Source organism: Aethina tumida, chromosome 3 (assembly GCF_024364675.1).
Source record: "Aethina tumida isolate Nest 87 chromosome 3, icAetTumi1.1, whole genome shotgun sequence".
Classification (NCBI taxonomy): Eukaryota; Metazoa; Arthropoda; class Insecta; order Coleoptera; family Nitidulidae; genus Aethina; species Aethina tumida.
The window spans coordinates 23,241,509-23,261,399 of NC_065437.1; the positions used below are offsets into that span (position 1 = coordinate 23,241,509).

Here is a 19,891-nt window from a genome sequence, read left to right on the forward strand (position 1 = left end):
CTTTCTCACGCCCGAAAAAATGTTAATTGTGTAATTATAACACGATTTGATAATTACAAATTTTATGAAATTAGCATCTTTACAAGGTCGCCGCATCCGACACCTTATGAGCATAATTGGAATTGTTTCTTACCGTTTTTCTTCCGATAATATAACCTTGACATTTCAAAACATTTTTCGAGATAAATAAATCGAAGTGATGCAGTCAATCTATAAATCAGTAGCGTATTAAAAAAATCTTTCATTTAAAGGTTAAAATTTTAAAGTTAGAAGTATCTGATGTACTAAACGTTCAACTCAACAATTAGTTTTTATTTCATTTTACCAATTTTCGATGCAGCGGTGGCGTTTGTCTCCTACCTATAATTATATTTAGAAAAATTTTAATTTCGTGCATTATGTTGTGCATTATGTCGACATCAGTAAATTCGTCTGAATAATGGTTAAAAATCAATTATTCAGCCATTTAACTTTTCAGTAGAACTCTGAAAGTCATTATTTATCCATTTATAATAAATTTTCTAAAATTGTCCCTTATTTTTATTTTGCATAATACGATTTTTCATCTTATTAGGTATCTGAAAAAGTAATTTACGTCGTTAACGTTCTACTTTCAAGATAACATAAAATTCTTTAAATTAACTTCTTCTATTCCGCAAAATAATGACTATTTTTTCTAACGTTCTACAAGCAAATTCATGTCACGAAAAAAATTCTGATTTTTTAGAACTAAGGAAACCTCATGTTTGACCTCCTTAGTATTAAACAGTTTATTAAAAATATCAATAGTAAATAATAGACACGTGAAAAATTATCTAGGTTTTTACAAAAAGTACAAGAAGAGATTTGGCAATTATCAAACGCCTAATTTTGTTATCCTCACTTAATTAATGTGGAATCTATCCAGTTTTTTGATACAATATTACGTGGGAACTTTGATATTGGTTAATTCCATCGTAAAAACTGATTTCAAGAAAACCTTGATGTTCAACTCCAATGTATTAATAGACAGGTTTAAACCTAATGAACAACAAATATGTATAACTTTTTACTGACTCTTAAACTCAATCAATAATACTAATATTCCACCCATCTGTCCGCCACTGATTTACAGATAAAAACACATTATTATTATTACTAACTTGCTATCGTAAAAATAACCATCATGGAGTGACTCATGAATTACTGAAATGGTTTTAAAAAATGATTTAAATAAATTTACATATACCAACTTCACAAAACACTCTTGTTTTGTAAAAGAATCTAATTTATTAATTGATCTTACAGGTCTTCTTATTGAGTTGTCTCTATTTATAGTTCGGTTATTTGTGTCTAGTGTCACCATTATAAATATAATTTTTTGCTTAATCTTAAAACGTCAGGATAATTGCCAAAGGCCCAGACAATTTATATGAAACCACCACTATCTAATTTATTTCTTTGTTGTTGCTTTGCAAAAACCAATTTGGTCCTATCTCGCAAAACATGGAGGTGAAATAAAAAAAAATCAAGCATGTTATTTATTGCAGTACAATGTTCGGGATTATGCTTATGTGTGCTCATTAGTTAGACATAAATTAATTAAAAAGTTTATTTCTTCAGCAAATCCGTAACAATCTCATGTAAATTTCTAATAGTGCGAGCCGAAAAACTCCATTGTTTTGAACACTATAAACACATTTTATACGTTTCCTTAGCGCACAAGAACACTTCATGAAAGTCCATTGTCTTTGGGCAACGAATATTGCGAAACACGAACTCATTCTCATTCACAAACGCAGAATTCGGCATAATTACAATTTCGAAATAACAGTCCACTTTTATTATTATATTCTTAATATTTCTGCATAGACGGGTAACTTGCATCCGCGCTTATCTTAATTAATTTTGTGATTAATGATGTTTATCGCATATTTCGACCCAATTAACAAATGATTTATTTTAATCGTATGCAATGCTGACAACTCGAGTGAAACACTAACTAAATACAAGAATATTTTTTAACTGGGTGAATATTCACTGGTTTATTTAACTTTAACTGGTGCACCAGTGCATATATAATATTGTGGTTGATAAATAACAGTGTTAGGATTCTGCAATGATTTGAACATTGTATGTTTGCCATTCTTAAATTGTTTGCTTTCATTTTGGTTTTTCATTCTCCAAGACCGGACAAATTCTTCAAGTGGTCGTATCAAGAAATAATAGAAAAATTGTACGAGAGTCATCAGGCTACAACCTAAGAACAGTCCTAGTGCCCCACAAACTGAAACTAAAAACATATTTTTATTTTAATTCCAATTAAAGATAATTATTTCATCACCAAGAAGATCCACTGGTCCCTTCACGACTGTCCTGTAATACCTCAGAGACGGGGCTGGAACAATTATATTTACACGAACTTCTGCCCACTTTTCGAGAAATCTAAAAATTGTTCACAATTTTTTATCACACAATTAATTTAATGTCCACTCACGGCGAGTGCTCCGTAGGAGATTTTGGAACAGAGCCAACAAAATAAACTTCAAGCTCCGTACAAGCGTTAAGACAAAAGCAACTCTTCAACAACTCATTTATCTCCGCCGCATGTTTTAGGGTACAATCAAGACCTTTTAAATTACATTCAATTGTCGCATCTAAAAACTCGTTTCTTATGATTTAGACTTGAAACAATATTTCAGAATTTACTGCTTGTTGGTAATACGTGAGCAAAACAACCGCAATATTTCAATTGGGCATTAATGAGGCACTCGATCTCACAATTGGATTTTGAATAGTATGGAAATCGTTTTAGATTATTTTCGTGCGAGTATCTACATTGTCTTTTCTCCACCGGTAAAGCAACTGCGTCTGCTGAAGTCACTACTTCCTTGAAAATAAATGTGTAACAAATTGCTAATAATTTATTACAGTTTTAAATTATAGTAATTTTACAATTAAAATAATATTCTCTAATTGATTTGTTTAAGTTTGTTTAAATCAAATAAGCCATCTAAGAATTAATTAAATGAATTAATTATATTTTATAACTGTTCTTTTCTTTAATAATTAAATTGTTTAATTACTACTAATTTATTTCAAATGAATTCATATTTTTTTATAACACAATGACTTTAGCGTATTGTCTGGTATTTTTATTTAGCCAATTTTAATTAAGTTTTTAATTGACTAAAAGTAATAGCATTTAAAATTATTTACTTACAATCACTTTGATGTATATTGTATACTCAAAATTTGAGAACAGGCTGTCGATAACCATGCTTTTCAAAGATTTCCAAGACAAAACTTCATTGATACTAAATATACCTACTGCAACTTCGGATTTCCTCAATTCAAAGGATATATTCCCTAGGCCTTCATGCACACCTCTTTTAATCCAGAACGTATTTTTTTTCCCTTGATATCTAAAGAATGCTATAATTTTATATTTCCAAATTAGTATTGTAACGCTTACTTGTTGAATTTGTTATTTATGCTGTAACACTGGCCCCAAATTGTTTCTACCGGAACGAAACCCTCACAACATTCAAATTTTACGCCATTATACAAACATGTACTTAATAATTCCACACAGGTTGCTCTTATCTAAAATAAATAATTAACCTTTTAAGACACCATCAAATATTGTAAGTAACCTTATTTGTATAATAAGAGAAATTATTATTGACCACTTCATCAGGGTGATTCAAATGAGTAGCGACATTCTCCAACGATCCTTGATAAAAAGCTAGAGTTCTAAGAGAGTCAACCTTTTCATCAAAATTTTTGTCCTTCGGAAACCAACTGCAAGAAAATATAAAACAACATTAAAAATCTAAATAATTCCAAAGATTTATTTACTCTGATAGCATTTTCTTAAGTTTCACATCATTTTTAAGTTCGCAAATTATGACTGAAGGGAACGGAGTTACCCAATCTAGATAAGAAGTGTCAACTGTATACGACGCAATTTGATCGTTGTAATCTTTAATGGTAGTGAATACAACCAAATAAGCACATATCTAAAACAATTTATCATTTATCGTAACCTGTTCAATAATTTTAAACTTACAATACACACAGGAATGCACAAAACCCAAAACAATTTCTCAGTCCAGTGGATCTTTTTGTTCACAAAATAGTGAACGCAAGTGATGTATGCATGTTCGAAGTATTCTTCTAGTATCATCTTGCAGCATCAATTACTTAAAAAAAAGTTGTGCGATATTGTTGTAATGGTCTGCACGTACTCTCTTCTTGTTTGTTAATTAACCTCTTGGCGTGACTGTCTGCATTTTATTAATAATTAATTATCGCGTTTGAATGTTTAATATTATTTTTCACGTTTTTGAACGGATAACATAATTTAATAAATTGTTGGGGTGCATGGAAAAATTTATTTATGTAATGCCTTCTGAAACACGAAACTGAAGTTATGTATGATTATTATCACACTTTAATTTAAATAAATAATAGCCTTATTAATAAATACTAGAGTTTGAAACCAAGTCGAATATTAAAGTATTATTATGTTCATTCAGTAATTACAAATATGAATATTAGTATTTTATTATAAACAATATAAATTAAATTGTTATATTTATTAAAATATGTATTATATTATTTGCACTCTATCTCTGAGTATCTACATTTAGATATTTGAAATTATAAATATTTTTCTAAATTGATCTGAACGTAATTATAGCAACTTTAATTTTGAAAAGGATTTTTAATGATTATTATTTAACATTAACATTTTTTATAATATACTTTTTGTTTTATAATTACACCAACAAAATCATAAGAGAGGCATCATACACGACAGAGATGAGCAGAACTGGAGACTTTTAGTGCCTCTGTTGTACATGATGATTCTCTCAAATCAAAGTAAACACTTTTCGATCGGTATGTATATATTCCAATAATTTTTAGAACAATTTTTAATTATAATATTAAATTAATATTCTAATATTGTGACTTTAGAAATAACAGACTCCAGATAATACTAAAAATATCTGAAATATTTAAATGAAATACAATAATTTTCTATATTTATAATTTTGGACAACCTAAAATTAATGACTAATATTCCTCAATATTAATGTATTTTTTATAAACAACTTTTGAAATTCTTTAGGTCATTAAGAGCTAGTACATGACCTTCAATATAAAAATTCAGATTACTTATATTTGACAGCCTTTTTTTGTTTCGCTTTCTGAAATTTTTTGGCAGCCGTTGAAGTTTTCTCTAATTCTTTCTTAAGTTCTTTTGTTCTCTTTTTCAGAACCTTTACGAGGTCATATGCCTTATAACCCGTGGCCTTCAAAATATCATCCACCATTTGTTCAATCGGAGTACTCAACTGCGAATTATAATCTTTAACGGAATTCATGAGTTTTTTTATTAGAAAATTAGATTCGTCAGAAAGATTATGTAAGCCAACTCGCGAGAGGTGCCATACTTGTTTCATTCTCTTGCAACCCTCATCCTTGGCACAAGTTATGTATTTCCTGGCATCGCTGTAATATAGAAAATTACAATTTTAAACTTCAATTTTAAATGAATAAATGTTACCTGGTATCATCGTCTTCAAGTTCGTGAATTTTTGCAATGGTCTCTTCCTGAATCTGCAGGATTCTTGTTTGTGCCAGTTGTGCCGTTTCCAGAAGTGAGTTAATGACTTCATCCTTTAGATTTTTAATATTTGCTTCAATTAATGATATACTTTCTAATGTATTGGATGATTTATCAAGACTGTCAGCCATTCGCGGAATATGAAAAACACAAAATTTTTAAAAATTGATACCAAAAAATATTGATTGTCAGTGTCAAAATGTTTATGGTTATTTAAAAGGCATGGAAACATACTAACTATTAAACTCATATAAACATAACTTAAGTATTTACTTTTAATTAGAATGGGAGGAAAAGTGACAATAAATTTAATATTATATTTGAATATATAAAAAAAAATGTTAAAATTTATATTATAATAAATATCATTTTTTATTTTGTCTCAGAAATTGTTAAACGAATAGGAAATATAATGAATTTCTAAGATAATCAACAGGATTGACTCAGAAAAATAAATTTTTGCAACTAAAAATGAATTTAAGGTACTTAAACTTACTCTTGATGTTCTTGAGAACATAATTACTATATTCTTTATTAAGATCTTCTTCTGTAAATTCAAATGGATTAAGATCTAATTACCTTGGAGGTCAATTTATAGGAATTTTTTTGAACATTATAATTGAAATAATCAAAACTAGTTGAGAGTACTTATTTCCTTTCAAATGGTGCAAAGAATATGCATTTAATGGGCTTAAAAATTGTACAGTGGAGTATAAAATATGTACACTACTGTATCATTATGTAAAAAGCTACAGAAATATCTGAAATTTAAATTTGAGGAGCTGTATTTACTTCAGAAAAACTAAGAGATAAATTTTAATTAGATTATCTTCATTATTGAATGGGTTCTAATTGCTCCCAAATTTTAACTACATATTTTGGAAACACCTTGTATAAAATATTAAAGTAGTATAAACTGCCAATGAAGTTGGTAAAAGACGCAACTTTATATCATTTTTCACCCAATGTGTTACTAAATGTCAATTACGTTTAGTTTACTCATCTTTGCTGTCAATATTTATAGAAATTTAAAGTAAAAAGTAATATTTCAACAAAATTTTATGTTGTGCAACGACTGGTTGGATTAGAGTGTTTAGATAAAATTGTATGCGACAACGGTTACTTCAGCGTATTACGGCTTGCCTGTTAGTGTTTTATTTTAGTTATTAACCGCAATTAATAGAAATGCAACGTACTCGACTTCTGACATATCATTTAACTGTTACAAAGACATTTGTGTTCATTTTGTTTTCACTCATAATCATAATTTACTTGAAGTTCAGTATTACGTTTTGAAGTTGGCGCGCACTCTGAAGGAAATAACCCGATGATGATATAAAACAATTCATTCGTCAGAGAAATATGGCGGTTATCATAGGTGTAAAGATTTTGAAGTGACCTGACAACGAATTGTCATTTTCCAGAGTGTATCCAGTAATTCGACGTAACCGGTGGACCACCGTCCGGTCCCCAAGCACCCATCTGACCTCAATCATACCGTGACAATGAGTGTCGACGCGTACGGCCCCAGTTCGCAAACGCTCACGTTTCTGGACACCGAGGATGCTGACCTCATCGGTGCGGACACACAGGGCTCTGAATGTGATTTCACTGATTTCACGATACCGTCACAAACGCAAGCATCACAACATGACCAGGCGGGCCCCAAAATCGCTGGTGTACAGGTTAGCACTTGGCAAGGTCACCGTTTTTCTCCAGGTTCTCATGTGACGTCTTTCTAGGTGAACAACAATAATATCGCAAACAAGGTGCAGGCGGTTACGGCCGCCCTGGGTGAGCTTCAGTTCGAGGAGGAAGATGAGGAGGGCTATTTCAATGCAAAAGAATTGCCGGATTATGCGTGCAAGTATTGCGGCATCCACGAGCCGAATTGTGTTGTTATGTGCAACTGCTGTAAAAAGTGGTTTTGTAATGGACGAGGCAACACCTCTGGCAGTCACATTATCAATCACCTAGTAAGTCTAATAAAATTCCATGAGTGGTTCAAGTGATTAAGTGACTTTTTTAGGTTAGGGCAAAGCACAAGGAAGTTACTCTTCACAAAGATGGGCCCTTAGGTGAAACCATCCTAGAATGTTATAGTTGCGGTGTTAGAAATGTTTTTGTTTTGGGATTTATACCAGCAAAAGCTGATTCTGTTGTTGTTTTACTATGTAGGCAACCATGTGCTGCTCAAAATTCACTCAAGGTAGGTCAACTCTATTTCATATTTATAATTTCATTTGACTTTATTTTTTGTTTTATATATTTGTCATTGAATTATGTTACAAAGACAAAATGTAGTAAAATAAAACATTAAATAATTATCTTTTCTGAAAGTAATAAAGTTTGGCCTTGTTTATAAAGTTTGTACACAACAATACTTTAAATATTGACTTCGAATCATTACATTTTATGAGTCATAAACTTATTGAAATTGTATGTACTGTGTGACTTCTGTGAATGCTTGTGTAATGTTGCTTGAAAGTTTTTAACTATGTACCCAAAATGTTAATTATTTCTTTATTGAGTTTAGAAAAAAAATTTAGATATGGACTTTGATTATAAATGATGTAGTGCACTATTAACAAATTGCCATTAATTTATTATATACTATTACATAAATATTCATGTATTTTTTCAGAATTCATAAATGTCCACTATATTTAAATTTTAATAAGCAACCCACTTCATGGGAAAGGTAGTGTTAAGTTTTACTATAGTGTTTTCATAATAAATGCAAACATATTCATAATTTCAATGGTTTATGTATATGACTCATAATCACAATGTGCACTTAATATTCTATGGTATATTCTGGTAATTTGAAACTCTAATTTACATATAAATAAATGTTACTGTTAACAACTCTTGGAAGGTAATAAATTTTACAATCACTTAAAATATATTTTAAATTAAGGTTTTCATTATTTTTACAATATTTTTATCGTTTTAGGATATGAATTGGGATCAAGATCAGTGGAAACCACTGATTGCTGACCGTTGTTTTTTGACGTGGCTTGTAAAAATTCCTTCGGAACAGGAACAATTGCGTGCACGCCAAATATCCGCGCAGCAAATTAACAAGCTAGAAGAACTATGGAAAGAGAATGTCGATGCTACTTTCCAAGACTTGGAGAAACCCGGTGTGGATGAGGAACCCCAACAAGTAAAAACACACCCCTTAAAAGTTGGGACATCTATTCAACTGATTTGTTTTATTTACAGGTGCTTCTGCGGTATGAGGACGGATATCAATATCAGAACATTTTCGGACCACTCGTGAAACTAGAGGCGGACTACGATAAGCGCTTGAAGGAGTCTCAGACTCAGGAGAACATAGAAGTCCGGTGGGACGTAGGACTCAATAAGAAGACGATCGCTTATTTCACTCTGGCGAAGACTGACGGCGACATGAAGTTGATGCATGGCGACGAGTTACGGCTACGTTACGTCGGAGAGATGCACAAGTCGTGGGCGGGTGTCGGACACGTGATCAAGGTGCCCGATAACTACGGCGAGGACATCGGCATCGAGCTCAAGAACGGGGCCGGGGCTCCAAGTGAATGCAGTAGCAACTTTGTCGTCGACTTCATCTGGAAGAGTACGAGTTTCGACAGGTAGGTAACATGCCAGGAAAATATTCCTATAATAAATTTATTTTACAATGGCATTAATAAATGTTTTTTAGAATGCAGTTGGCGCTAAGAAAATTTGCAGTGGACGACAGCTCAGTGTCGGCCTACATCTACCATCGTCTCCTGGGCCACGAAGTCGAAGACGTGCTATTTCGCTGCCAACTTCCCAAGCATTTTTCAGCCCCGAACCTTCCAGACTTGAACAGATCGCAAGTTTATGCAGTGAAACACGCCCTCCAACGACCACTGTCTCTCATTCAAGGACCACCTGGTACCGGAAAAACTGTCACCTCTGCTACCATAGTTTATCAACTTGTCAAACAAAAGGGCGGTCCGGTTTTGGTGTGCGCACCCAGTAACACTGCCGTTGACCAACTGACTGAAAAGATCCACAAAACCAACCTCAAAGTGGTCAGGCTGTGTGCCAAGTCACGTGAAGCTATAGATTCACCTGTTAGTTTCCTCGCTCTACACAATCAGATCCGAAAAATGGAAGGAAACACCGAATTACAAAAGCTGCAACAATTAAAGGACGAGACCGGAGAACTGAGCTCCGTCGATGAGAAACGTTATCGCATGCTAAAAAAGTTGGCTGAGAAGGAACTGCTAGAAGCAGCAGATGTTATTTGTTGCACATGTGTTGGTGCCGGAGATCCACGTCTTGTTAGACTGAAATTCCACTCAATCTTAATCGACGAAAGCATGCAGGTAATTTATATACTATATAAATTTAAATTTACAAAATATATCAAATGATATATCTTATAGGCAACAGAACCAGAATGCATGGTACCTGTGGTTCTGGGCGTGAAACAATTGATTTTAGTCGGTGATCACTGTCAACTGGGACCCGTTGTCATGTGCAAGAAGGCCGCCAGAGCAGGACTGTCCCAGAGTCTGTTTGAACGTCTGGTGGTGCTTGGAATCAGACCATTCAGACTGGAGGTGCAGTACCGTATGCATCCAGAACTGTCTCGATTCCCGTCCAACTTCTTCTACGAGGGCAGTTTGCAGAACGGCGTCAGTGCAGAGGATCGTAAACTGACCAAAATCGATTTTCCTTGGCCTATTGTGGATAGGCCAATGTTCTTCTTGGTGACCCAAGCGCAGGAGGAAATCGCCGGGTCAGGTACAAGTTATTTGAACAGAACTGAAGCGGCTAATGTAGAAAAAATCGCGACAAAGTAAGGAAATTCATAATATACATTTTAAATTATAACATATTAAGCAGAAATATTAAAATTGGACACTAATTGACTAACTTTGTTTTTCAGATTTTTACGTTCGGGAGTGAAACCAGAACAGATAGGTGTAATAACGCCTTATGAAGGCCAACGTGCATACTTGGTGCAGTACATGCAGTACCAAGGATCATTGCACAGTAAACTATATCAGGAAATTGAAATAGCTAGTGTAGATGCCTTCCAGGGTCGCGAAAAGGACATCATAATTATGTCCTGTGTCCGCTCCAATGAACATCAGGGTATAGGTTTCTTGAATGATCCCCGTCGTTTAAACGTTGCATTAACCAGAGCCAAGTATGGTATTATTTTAGTAGGGAACCCAAAGGTTTTGTCCAAGCAACCTTTGTGGAATCACCTGTTGAGTTTTTACAAAGAACAGAAAGTTTTGGTAGAAGGTAAGATACAATTAAATTTAAAAAAAAAAAAAAAAAAAAAAAAAAAAAAATTATATTATTTTCTAGGTCCGTTGACTAACATGAAAGAGTCTATGATCCAATTTGCGAAACCTAAGAAATTAACAAACAGCGATAATCCCGGCTCCCACTTTATGTCAACTTCAATGTTTGATGCACGCGAGGCAATGGTTCCAGGTTCTGTCTACGATCGCACTAATGCCGCAATCAATGGCCAATTCACTGGTTATGGTCAAAGAGCTGCACCTGGTGCTCAAACTCCTGGCATGCCCTTAGACATGTTTAATAGGTAAATATAATTGAAACTCTTATTGGAATTTGCAATTGTCTTATTTGATGTTGTAGGACTCACGATCCAATATCGTACATATCATCGGATAGAAGTCAAGCCGGTGGTATGAATCTACCTGTCCCAGTTGGAATGTTTATGAACATGGCCCATATACCGCCTCGTTTCTACAATCAGCATCAACAGGCTCTACAAGCTCGTCAACAGCAAAACCTACCGCAAAGAAATAGGAAAATTCCCACCAGGCAAAAAGTAATAATACCATAAAATTTTTTATGTTATAATATTCATGTGATTTTAATTTAGGTAAAGGGAGGTCTGTCTCAGGACCAGAGTCAACCATTTAGCCAGACAATGCAACTGACACAACAAGGTGGCATGTCGCAACCAGGTCTATCCCAACCAGGCGGCGGCTTCAGTCTAAGCCAACCAGGTCTGTCACAAGCTGAGCTGAGCCAGGACCCTTACATGGCCGAGTATCAGTCCCAAATGGACGGACTTCTATCCCAGGACTCTACCTATCAAGGCGATCGTTCGGCATTTTACCAACCAGCCAGCGCCCAGTTCTCCCAACCATACTGATTGCATTTCGGTTAGTACGAAATAAATACTTAAATTGACACAATGTATCAATTTAATTTCTTTCAGAAGGACAAGTTTTAGAAGAATCGCGGGAGCGGTTAACTGAAAATCTGCAAGTGAATGATCTGATTGTCGATTGTCAAATTGTCAGTAACGCAGCAGCAAACACAGGTCCATGACGTCGAATACCGAATAATAAACGAAAACCAACAAAAAAATAACAATGAGAAAGATGATGGTTCAATGTCATGTAGCACCTTTGTGACCAAGAGAACACGACGACTTCTACAATCAAACTGAGGAATGGGCACATCAGCGTGTCTCTTACCTCTCAAAAGCCTGTAGATGATTGTTTTCACACACAAAAAAAAACACAAATGCTGTGACTAACATTCATTTTTTATCAGTATGTATCTTAGCCTTATTTTTAATTATGTGTTTGTCAAACCTATTGTTAGCAATTGGTAATGTGGCTTGGCATCAACAGTAAATTTATTATCTTGTTAAAAAAAAATCTAAATGTGGACCACTAATACTTTATAAAAGTGTTAGTATATAATATATAAATATAAACAACCCTAGTAGCATTACCAATTCTTATAAAGGAGATAATTTGTATCATTATAAAAAAATTATAATTTAATATTTATATAGTTGTTAGTTCTTTATAATATTAATTTGGCATATGCGTTACAGGAATTATAATTGCTATTTTTTGGGAATTTTGTTATAAGTTTGTCATCATAGCTTGTAATCCATCAAATTTTTTGTCCCATATTAAGTGAATGAACACATATGAGACGTTCTCAATAATCAGCAGCAGAAATTATGATACACAAATTTTGGAGCACCATATTATGTTTAATTAATTTTAGTAAACCTCTCCATTATAATCATTTCAATAAATTAATTTCCAGAATATGATTTTATTTCTACATTTCATATTATTATAGCTTATTATATTTGACAACTTCAAAACAAAAAATATACAGTAATTTGTCCCCATAGAATGTTTAAAATAAATAGAACCATCATTTTTTTTTAAATTAAATTTAGACTTGTCACTTAAAACTACACATCTTCAATGTTCTGTGGTTTAATGAATATGATCCTAAGCATTTCCAAATTGGTTTTTTAAGACCATAAAGTAAAAAATTACTTTAATTTCGTCTGTTAAAAAATAAAAAAGTAAGCAATTTTTAAAGACTAAAATTAAATTGGCTAGTTGTATAACAACCACAATAATAGAAGAAGCAAGTAGTGCAGCTGCTATTATAATACTTTCATAAATTGCCTTAATTATGGTCATTACTGTATGTAAAAATTCTTATATAGAAAATATCTATGATTAATAATACATTATTTTAGAGATTGCACCAATTTTTTTGGGTGAAGAAGTTGCTTATCTGATCTTCACTGATAAAAACATTAAAAATCTGACATATATTTCCTTTTTCCGCTTAAAACAATTTTCTGACAAATATGTTTAACACAAATTAAGTACACAACACTAACACTTTATGAAATTAAATAAAACTACCATTTATATTAAAACATTTATTACAAAATATACACATTACTTTTTCCTTTCATATTTCCATTCATAAACAGGAGCCCTGTATTTATTCCCTTTTCTCACTTTCCTTGGTTTCAGGAGGGTTTTATTTTGTAAATGTTTATTCATTTCAATCTTTTGCTGAATCAATGTTAACTCCCTTTCTCGTTCAATTCTTTTACCAAGTTCATTGTATAGAGCCTGCCTTTTCCTTGTACTAGCTGCTAAACTCTCCACATCCACATCAGGTAGGTGTACTTCTGAAAGTAACTCCAGTTTCTTTTTCTTCACTTGCTTTTTGTCAACACCATCAAAATAAATATGTTTGTTTTGCACCATGTGATCCACATTTGTCAAATGTAGCTGGGCCTGTAGTTTTTCTATTCGTTTACGTTCTTCCGACCTCTTTAAAGTAATGTATTTCAAATCTTGTGTCTGCATAAGTTTAATTTGGTCTGGACTGTCTTCTGCTTCAGTTTCCTTATCAAAATGCTTTCCATCTTCCACCTTGGCATTTATCATGTGGTGATAAAACTCATCTGGATTTCTGTTTAAGGCACGTTTACGCAGAAGTTTTAAGGTGTCCTTCTTTTCATTGTAATCTTTCGCTCTTCGGACATAATCCTGTTTTTTCTCTAGTATGCCCAAATGTTTGCGCTCCTCTGGCTGATGTCTTTCTCGATGTGTCTTCTGGTGAGTCTTTGCGGCTTTCTTCCACACAGACATTTTTAAACAATATTTTAAACTACTTTAGACGCCGTTCATAGAATCGCATGGATAAGTTTAACCTATGAATGCAGTAATAATATAACCTCAAATTTTCGAGAAAATATGGTACCAACATTCACATAAACATGATTACCAATTTAGAATTCGGCAATTTTAAAATCAAAATTCTTTGAATAATACATATATTCATTCATTGATTAGCTCTTCTAACTGCATATAGTTTTATAAGCATATTAATGAATTATTATAATAATAATAAAACATTTGATAAAAATTACATATTTGAACTAACTAATAATTTAGGGTCCCTATTAATAATGGCGTCGTTAAATACCTGCTGATTCCTGTTTCTGTCAAAGTAAACAAAAATCTATTCTTTATCTTGTGTGTATATTTACACAGGACTATCATAACAAGTGAATAATGTATTATTTGTCCGTGTAAAGAACTTCAACAAGTCAAACAATGTCGAAGAAATTAGCGGATACTTTTCAACCCAAGATCACTCGAAATGATCGCTTTGCCCAAATGTCCCAACAGGAAAAGATGATTGAACAAAAGAAAAAGGAGATATTGGCGAAACTGGAGGCCAAGCAAAAAGCAGCTGCTGAAGCTGGTAAAAGCACAAATTCCAACTCAAAAACTAATAAAAGGTAAGTTTCTAGACATATGTTTAATAAAATTATTGAAAATACATATTGTTGTTCTTTTAGTCCTGTTCCAAAAGAAGACCCAAAAAAGCAACTTAATGTATTTACTAATGATGGATCATTCTTAGATCAGTTCAAACAAATGAAAGACAAGAGACTGGATTCTAAATTAAGATCCTTCAAATCTAAAGATATGCACAGGTAACTAATTATCAAATATAACAAGGATTGTATTGGATTGAAAGAATTTTATTAATCAGTTCTCTTAATAACATAGATATAATTTAAATAACATCAGTGACTTATTTTTGATTTAGTATAAAATAACAGATTATATATTCAAACAATGTTTAATATTTTTCACTTTTGATGAATAAAATGAATTTAATAGTCAAGGACAATGTTAATGTAGCTACTTTTTAATATAAACAATCTATCAATGTTAAATGTTAGTACATCTATTACTTGAATATACTATATGTACTTGAATATACTATATGTACATCACTTCAATTATTTAATGGCCCATTTTCATTATTATTTATGAAATAAATATTCATATTAATATTAATTGATATATTCAATTGATAATATCAACATTCATATAAATCTCAAGTTTCCTAAAAAATAGACCATAAAGTAACTTTTGAAGCAAATTCGTCATCACTAATCTACAACCTCTATAACTAACAGAATAATTCACAAATTAATTTTAAACAAAATGATTAACATGTTTTATAATTATTTTATTTTTCAGTGATGATCACAAAAGTCGATGGTCACAACGAAATCGTCGCTCTCCTTCACCTAAGGAACGACCGAAGCCCCGTATTTCTCGTTTTGATCGCCAATCACCATTCGAGCAAAAGATTACAATCAACACGTCGTCTTTCTCGACCCCACTTATGAATCAGCAACATCCACCGCCTCCGTTACTGCCTCCTACAACATACGAGCTTGTTACACAACATCCTCCACCTCCCGTTTCTTTATCACCTCAAAACGTTACCAACGTAACTGGTCAGCCTTTACTAAAAAATATCGTTGGTCCGTTCACAACGACTGTGACTCAAACCACAGAACCTGTGATTGCGGCACCTCCTGTGCTTATCAATGTGCCACCTCCCCAGATTGTTCAAGGTAAATATTACTTAAATGTTTTAATAAATATGGTAATTAAACAAAATACAATGATTTATATATCAACATCATTTATTTAAGGCCCGTTGGTACTACCTAATACACAACAAACCGTCATCGTTCAGGCTCCCACCTCAGTGGCACTTCAACCCAATACAGTGTTGACAACGGTAACATTACCTCCCCCAAACATTCTCCAACCACAAACATTAACGGTATCTGCTCCCAACGGACTTACTGTGACTGCACCTGCAGCTCTACCAGTACCACCTCCGGTTCCTCCGCCACCTACATCTTTACCAGTACTCTCAGCTGTCGAGTTAGCGTCGATTCCACCTCCAAATCCAATTCAAGTGCAGAACATACCTCAGCCAGAACCTCTAAATCCAATGAACATTCCCCACCCAGCACCGATTCAAGTACAGAACATCCCCACACCTGGCTCAATACAACTGAACGAAATCCCTAATCCGAAACCTTTAGATCTAATGAACATTCCAACGCCAAGCGAAGATAAAAGTATATCCGATCCAGACTTCATCAAAAATATACCTCCTCCCAACAAATCCGTCCCACCTCCTACCTTACCGGAAGTTACACAGGCGACGCTGGTTCAACAGCAGAATCTCCTCCCACCCAACATGTTACCAGTGTCAGTGCCCGGTCAAAATCTTACCGTTCAACAGAACGTACTAGTCCACACGATACCGCCACCCCAGCAAATCCAGTCGTTGCAACCGCCAAACTCTTTTACTTCTATATCAGTTGCGTTGCCTGTCGATGTCGTTCAGGCCACCACAGTAGCCACAGTGGCCAACACAATACCCTCTCTTATGGCACAACCGATATTGCCGCCTCCAGGCATGAATGTTGCTAACGTTAACGTGAACTGCCCACCACCTCCAACTATAATTACATCAGGAGGCGTGGTCCTGCCTCCACCGCCGGCACATTTTGCTAATCAACCGCCACCTATGACAAATCAAATGCCACCGATACATGTGCCTCCCCCTAATGCGCCTCCGCCTCCACCCGGTCTTGTGATGGGCACCCCCTCAGGATTCAAGGATTTAAATGCAGGTAATTACTATTACTTAATAACCGCGATATGGATTGTTACATTTATAGTCGTGAAAGGTAGGAATTGTTACCTTTGGTGGTGTTGTTATTGAATATTGATTGATAATTGTATTACTCATGTTTTTATTTATTTATACAATTGTTAACATTTCAACTATGAACAACATCAGCATTAAAATTATGTATTGTAATAAGATCATATGATAGTACTTATGATCTTAGTGCAACCCTATAAGATTTCCAGTACATCCGTGTTTTGGTTACCATGTTTTTTCTTCACATTTTTCGGAATTCATCGGTAAAAAAATTTAACATAAATCATTACAGGTCATTTTCTTAGGTATATGTTGGAGCAGCTATTTGAATCATTTTGTAAACTCTTTTAAATGCAAGGATGGCTTTCCTTATTAATAATCCATACAATTTTTGAACATATTAATAGTTAATAATTGGAGTGATCAAAAGCAGATTGTCCTAACCCCTATGTATTAGTGTTGGTTACTATACTAATTTATACTACTAAACATTTATTTTTATTTATTCTTAAAAAAATTAAGTTAAATAATATAATAATTAATTCATTTAAGTAAATTAGAAAAGTGTATTAGTTCTTTTTCTAGCAACGTCAGATAATGTAAAAAAATCTGAAACAACTTATGATCATTTGTATTATATCCTGTATAAAAGCCATCCTCGCGGGTGCCATTGCGGGCGGTTTTTAGTGACGTGTTGTGAAGTATTTCCTCCAGGTACTCCAGATTACGAGGCGATGGCGTCCTTGGGACGCATGGTGGCGCAGTGCGGACCCGGCATTGAGGACGTCGTTAGACAGCGTAAAACCCAAGATCCCAGCCTCTGGTATGACAAGGGATTCAGTTTACAAAAACACAAATCTATCAAAAATTCAGATAATGTTTCAATTTTAATATATAAAAAAAGAATCATAAGGCTGCTTATCTCACACAGGGATTAAGTCCCCGCTAAAAACGGTAGTTCTCGATACAGTGATACGGTCAAGGTACTTGCAATACATTTATTTTTCATTATACTCGTCACTTTAAATTTATTGTGAAACCGCATTTTGGTCTTATAAATTTAAAATCACTACCTTTAATAATATCTATCATCACCATATTATATTATTATTATTATAATTCTGCACATGTCATCGGCAAACACACACACACGTCTAAACATCCCGTATCAAGAACGACCGCTTTGAGTTTTGAGAGAGAGTAGAACTTGATCTTTGACGACTAATAAAATGCAATATTCCAAATTTTAATTTCCCATCGGAATTGGCATGTTCGTAGGTTCCTGTTTCACAAGGAGTCCGCCGCATACAGACAGTATCTACAGTTGGTCGAACAGTTCAGGAGGGAGACCCAAGTGGACCCAGCTGAGGCCTATGACCCAGAAAAAACTACCGATGACGTGGATATAAAAACAGAACCGGTAAATAACTATTCATATTTAGAGTATATAGCGATTTTTAAATCTATATTGTTTAGGAATGTAATGAATCTCAAGGAGGAAAACGGAAAAGGAAAAGCAGATGGGGTGATAAAGATCCAAATGTTCCTGCACCTGTAGTAATACCCATTGGTGCTCCCCCAGTAACAAACAAAGGTAATTACAATAAATAGCATTCTAGAATAAGTTATTATTTTATTAATATAGGTCCAGTGATGTTATCCAAAATTTCGCGGACAGATCCGGGGTTAATTCAGTACGCAATTACTACTTACGGATCTGCAAATCTGAGCGAAGAAGAATGGAAGAAAGCTGAAGATCACTATAAGATTAGCCTTCTGTATCAAGATATGATGAGAAAGAGGGCGGAGCTAGAAAGACTGAGGGAGCAGGGTAAAAACAAATACGACTACGATTCAGACGAAGAGACTGAAGGTGGTACCTGGGAACACAAATTAAGAGATAAAGTAATCATTGTTTATAACTAAATAAATTACATTTAATTAGTATAAATAGATAATGTTGTTTATTAATTTACTTTTTGTTCAGGAAATGATGGCGACTCAACTGTGGGCGCAAGAATTGAACAGACAAGCAGAAGGCAAACATCACATTGGAGATTTTCTACCGCCTGATGAGTTGAAAAAATTCATGGAGAAGTCAACAGCGGTGAAGGAAGGCAGACAGCCTAACCTTTCTGATTACAAAGAATTCAAAATTAAGGAAGACAACATCGGATTTAAAATGTTGCAAAAACTTGGTTGGACAGAAGGTACTGGACTCGGACAAAAAGGATCCGGCATTGTTGATCCTATCAACAAGTAGGTAACAATTTTTATTAAATATACATACATCTATTTTTATGTTATTTTATAATTTGATACATGAATGTTTCTTGAATTTAGACCTGCAAACAGAGAGCAAAACCAAGGATTAGGGTTAAATCAAGTGGAAGAAGATGATGATGAATATGAATCTTATAGGAAGAGGATGATGTTGGCATATAGATTTAGGCCAAATCCACTGGTTGGTAAAATATAGATGAAAAGTACTTATCTTAGTTATTATATAAATTTTGTTTTAGAATAATCCCAGGAGGCCATATTATTAACTTTTGTATATAGATTTCATTAAAGAGACTATATGGAGCTTATTAGTGTTATCAATAGAATTGTACATAGATTTGTTATAATAAAGATATAAAGTTTATTTTATAACTTATTGAAGCTATATATCACGACAACTAGAGTTGGGAAAATAATTGATTACATAATCATAATATACATAAGAATATTTATTTGTTGATTGTTTATGACTACAATTGGATTCAGGGTTTCCCCAATTTAATTACTAACTAATCCAGCAGGCTCACTTTTTGCAAACCTTCTTTCCGGTGATCTTGTTGAAATGTTTGCAATGACTTTTTGTCAAAATTTAAATAAATTTGAACAAAAATATTTAATGTGTGTTTGATATATAAACAA

General features: G+C 33.6%; 5 protein-coding genes across 6 annotated transcripts; 2 read left to right on the forward strand and 3 right to left on the reverse strand.

Annotated features, from left to right (window-relative positions):
• Positions 1-1,364: 1,364 nt before the first annotated feature.
• On the reverse strand, positions 1,365-4,168 carry LOC126264908 (sodium channel protein Nach-like). Its single transcript, XM_049964627.1, has 9 exons — positions 4,052-4,168; positions 3,841-4,001; positions 3,636-3,783; positions 3,455-3,585; positions 3,203-3,404; positions 2,689-2,869; positions 2,477-2,636; positions 2,324-2,424; positions 1,365-2,272 (listed from the first exon to the last, which is right to left on the reverse strand). Exons 1-9 carry the CDS (start codon positions 4,166-4,168, stop codon positions 2,025-2,027), a joined length of 1,449 nt encoding a protein of 482 aa, XP_049820584.1. The 3' UTR covers positions 1,365-2,024.
• An 825-nt stretch (positions 4,169-4,993) lies between these two features.
• On the reverse strand, positions 4,994-5,804 carry LOC109599618 (uncharacterized). Its single transcript, XM_020015633.2, has 2 exons — positions 5,555-5,804; positions 4,994-5,499 (listed from the first exon to the last, which is right to left on the reverse strand). The coding sequence occupies exons 1-2, from the start codon at positions 5,743-5,745 to the stop codon at positions 5,160-5,162; spliced, it is 531 nt and encodes a 176-aa protein (XP_019871192.2). The 5' UTR covers positions 5,746-5,804; the 3' UTR covers positions 4,994-5,159.
• A 1,102-nt stretch (positions 5,805-6,906) lies between these two features.
• Positions 6,907-12,699, forward strand: LOC109599631 (regulator of nonsense transcripts 1). The gene is made up of 12 exons (XM_020015644.2): positions 6,907-7,299; positions 7,357-7,590; positions 7,644-7,823; positions 8,571-8,783; positions 8,843-9,234; positions 9,306-9,960; positions 10,021-10,436; positions 10,527-10,891; positions 10,958-11,198; positions 11,255-11,450; positions 11,505-11,790; positions 11,847-12,699. Exons 1-11 carry the CDS (start codon positions 7,120-7,122, stop codon positions 11,778-11,780), a joined length of 3,348 nt encoding a protein of 1,115 aa, XP_019871203.1. The 5' UTR covers positions 6,907-7,119; the 3' UTR covers positions 11,781-11,790; positions 11,847-12,699.
• A 623-nt stretch (positions 12,700-13,322) lies between these two features.
• On the reverse strand, positions 13,323-14,153 carry LOC109599617 (probable U3 small nucleolar RNA-associated protein 11). The gene has a single exon (XM_020015632.2). The coding sequence runs from the start codon at positions 14,059-14,061 to the stop codon at positions 13,357-13,359; it is 705 nt and encodes a 234-aa protein (XP_019871191.1). The 5' UTR covers positions 14,062-14,153; the 3' UTR covers positions 13,323-13,356.
• Positions 14,154-14,395: 242 nt separating this feature from the next.
• On the forward strand, positions 14,396-19,616 carry LOC109599640 (uncharacterized). 2 transcript variants are annotated; one of them, XM_049964607.1, is made up of 11 exons: positions 14,396-14,717; positions 14,778-14,915; positions 15,472-15,854; positions 15,936-16,934; positions 17,672-17,792; positions 18,248-18,389; positions 18,446-18,563; positions 18,615-18,874; positions 18,957-19,228; positions 19,313-19,437; positions 19,492-19,616. In XM_049964607.1, the coding sequence occupies exons 1-11, from the start codon at positions 14,530-14,532 to the stop codon at positions 19,494-19,496; spliced, it is 2,751 nt and encodes a 916-aa protein (XP_049820564.1). In that variant the 5' UTR covers positions 14,396-14,529; the 3' UTR covers positions 19,497-19,616. The 2 variants fall into 2 exon arrangements, with proteins under 2 accessions (XP_049820564.1, XP_019871212.2); XM_020015653.2 differs by having other exon boundaries at positions 19,313-19,433.
• The last annotated feature ends 275 nt before the right edge of the window (positions 19,617-19,891 follow it).

Excerpts from the sequence above, each read along its gene's own strand:
- LOC109599640 (XM_020015653.2), top strand. The coding sequence starts at position 14,530 with ATGTCGAAGAAATTAGCGGATACTTTTCAACCCAAGATCACTCGAAAT. Across the intron at positions 14,718-14,777 it reads AACTCAAAAACTAATAAAAG|TCCTGTTCCAAAAGAAGACC; the intron begins GTAAGTTTCTAG and ends TTGTTCTTTTAG. Across the intron at positions 19,229-19,312 it reads ATTGTTGATCCTATCAACAA|ACCTGCAAACAGAGAGCAAA; the intron begins GTAGGTAACAAT and ends TCTTGAATTTAG.
- LOC109599618 (XM_020015633.2), bottom strand. The coding sequence starts at position 5,745 with ATGGCTGACAGTCTTGATAAATCATCCAATACATTAGAAAGTATATCA. Across the intron at positions 5,500-5,554 it reads CTTGAAGACGATGATACCAG|CGATGCCAGGAAATACATAA; the intron begins GTAACATTTATT and ends TCTATATTACAG.
- LOC109599631 (XM_020015644.2), top strand. The coding sequence starts at position 7,120 with ATGAGTGTCGACGCGTACGGCCCCAGTTCGCAAACGCTCACGTTTCTG. Across the intron at positions 7,824-8,570 it reads CTGCTCAAAATTCACTCAAG|GATATGAATTGGGATCAAGA; the intron begins GTAGGTCAACTC and ends TTATCGTTTTAG. Across the intron at positions 10,437-10,526 it reads GTAGAAAAAATCGCGACAAA|ATTTTTACGTTCGGGAGTGA; the intron begins GTAAGGAAATTC and ends TTTGTTTTTCAG.
- LOC126264908 (XM_049964627.1), bottom strand. The coding sequence starts at position 4,168 with ATGATACTAGAAGAATACTTCGAACATGCATACATCACTTGCGTTCAC. Across the intron at positions 3,784-3,840 it reads CTTAAGAAAATGCTATCAGA|TTGGTTTCCGAAGGACAAAA; the intron begins GTAAATAAATCT and ends ATTTTCTTGCAG. Across the intron at positions 3,405-3,454 it reads ATAAATAACAAATTCAACAA|ATATCAAGGGAAAAAAAATA; the intron begins GTAAGCGTTACA and ends AGCATTCTTTAG.
- LOC109599617 (XM_020015632.2), bottom strand. The coding sequence starts at position 14,061 with ATGTCTGTGTGGAAGAAAGCCGCAAAGACTCACCAGAAGACACATCGA.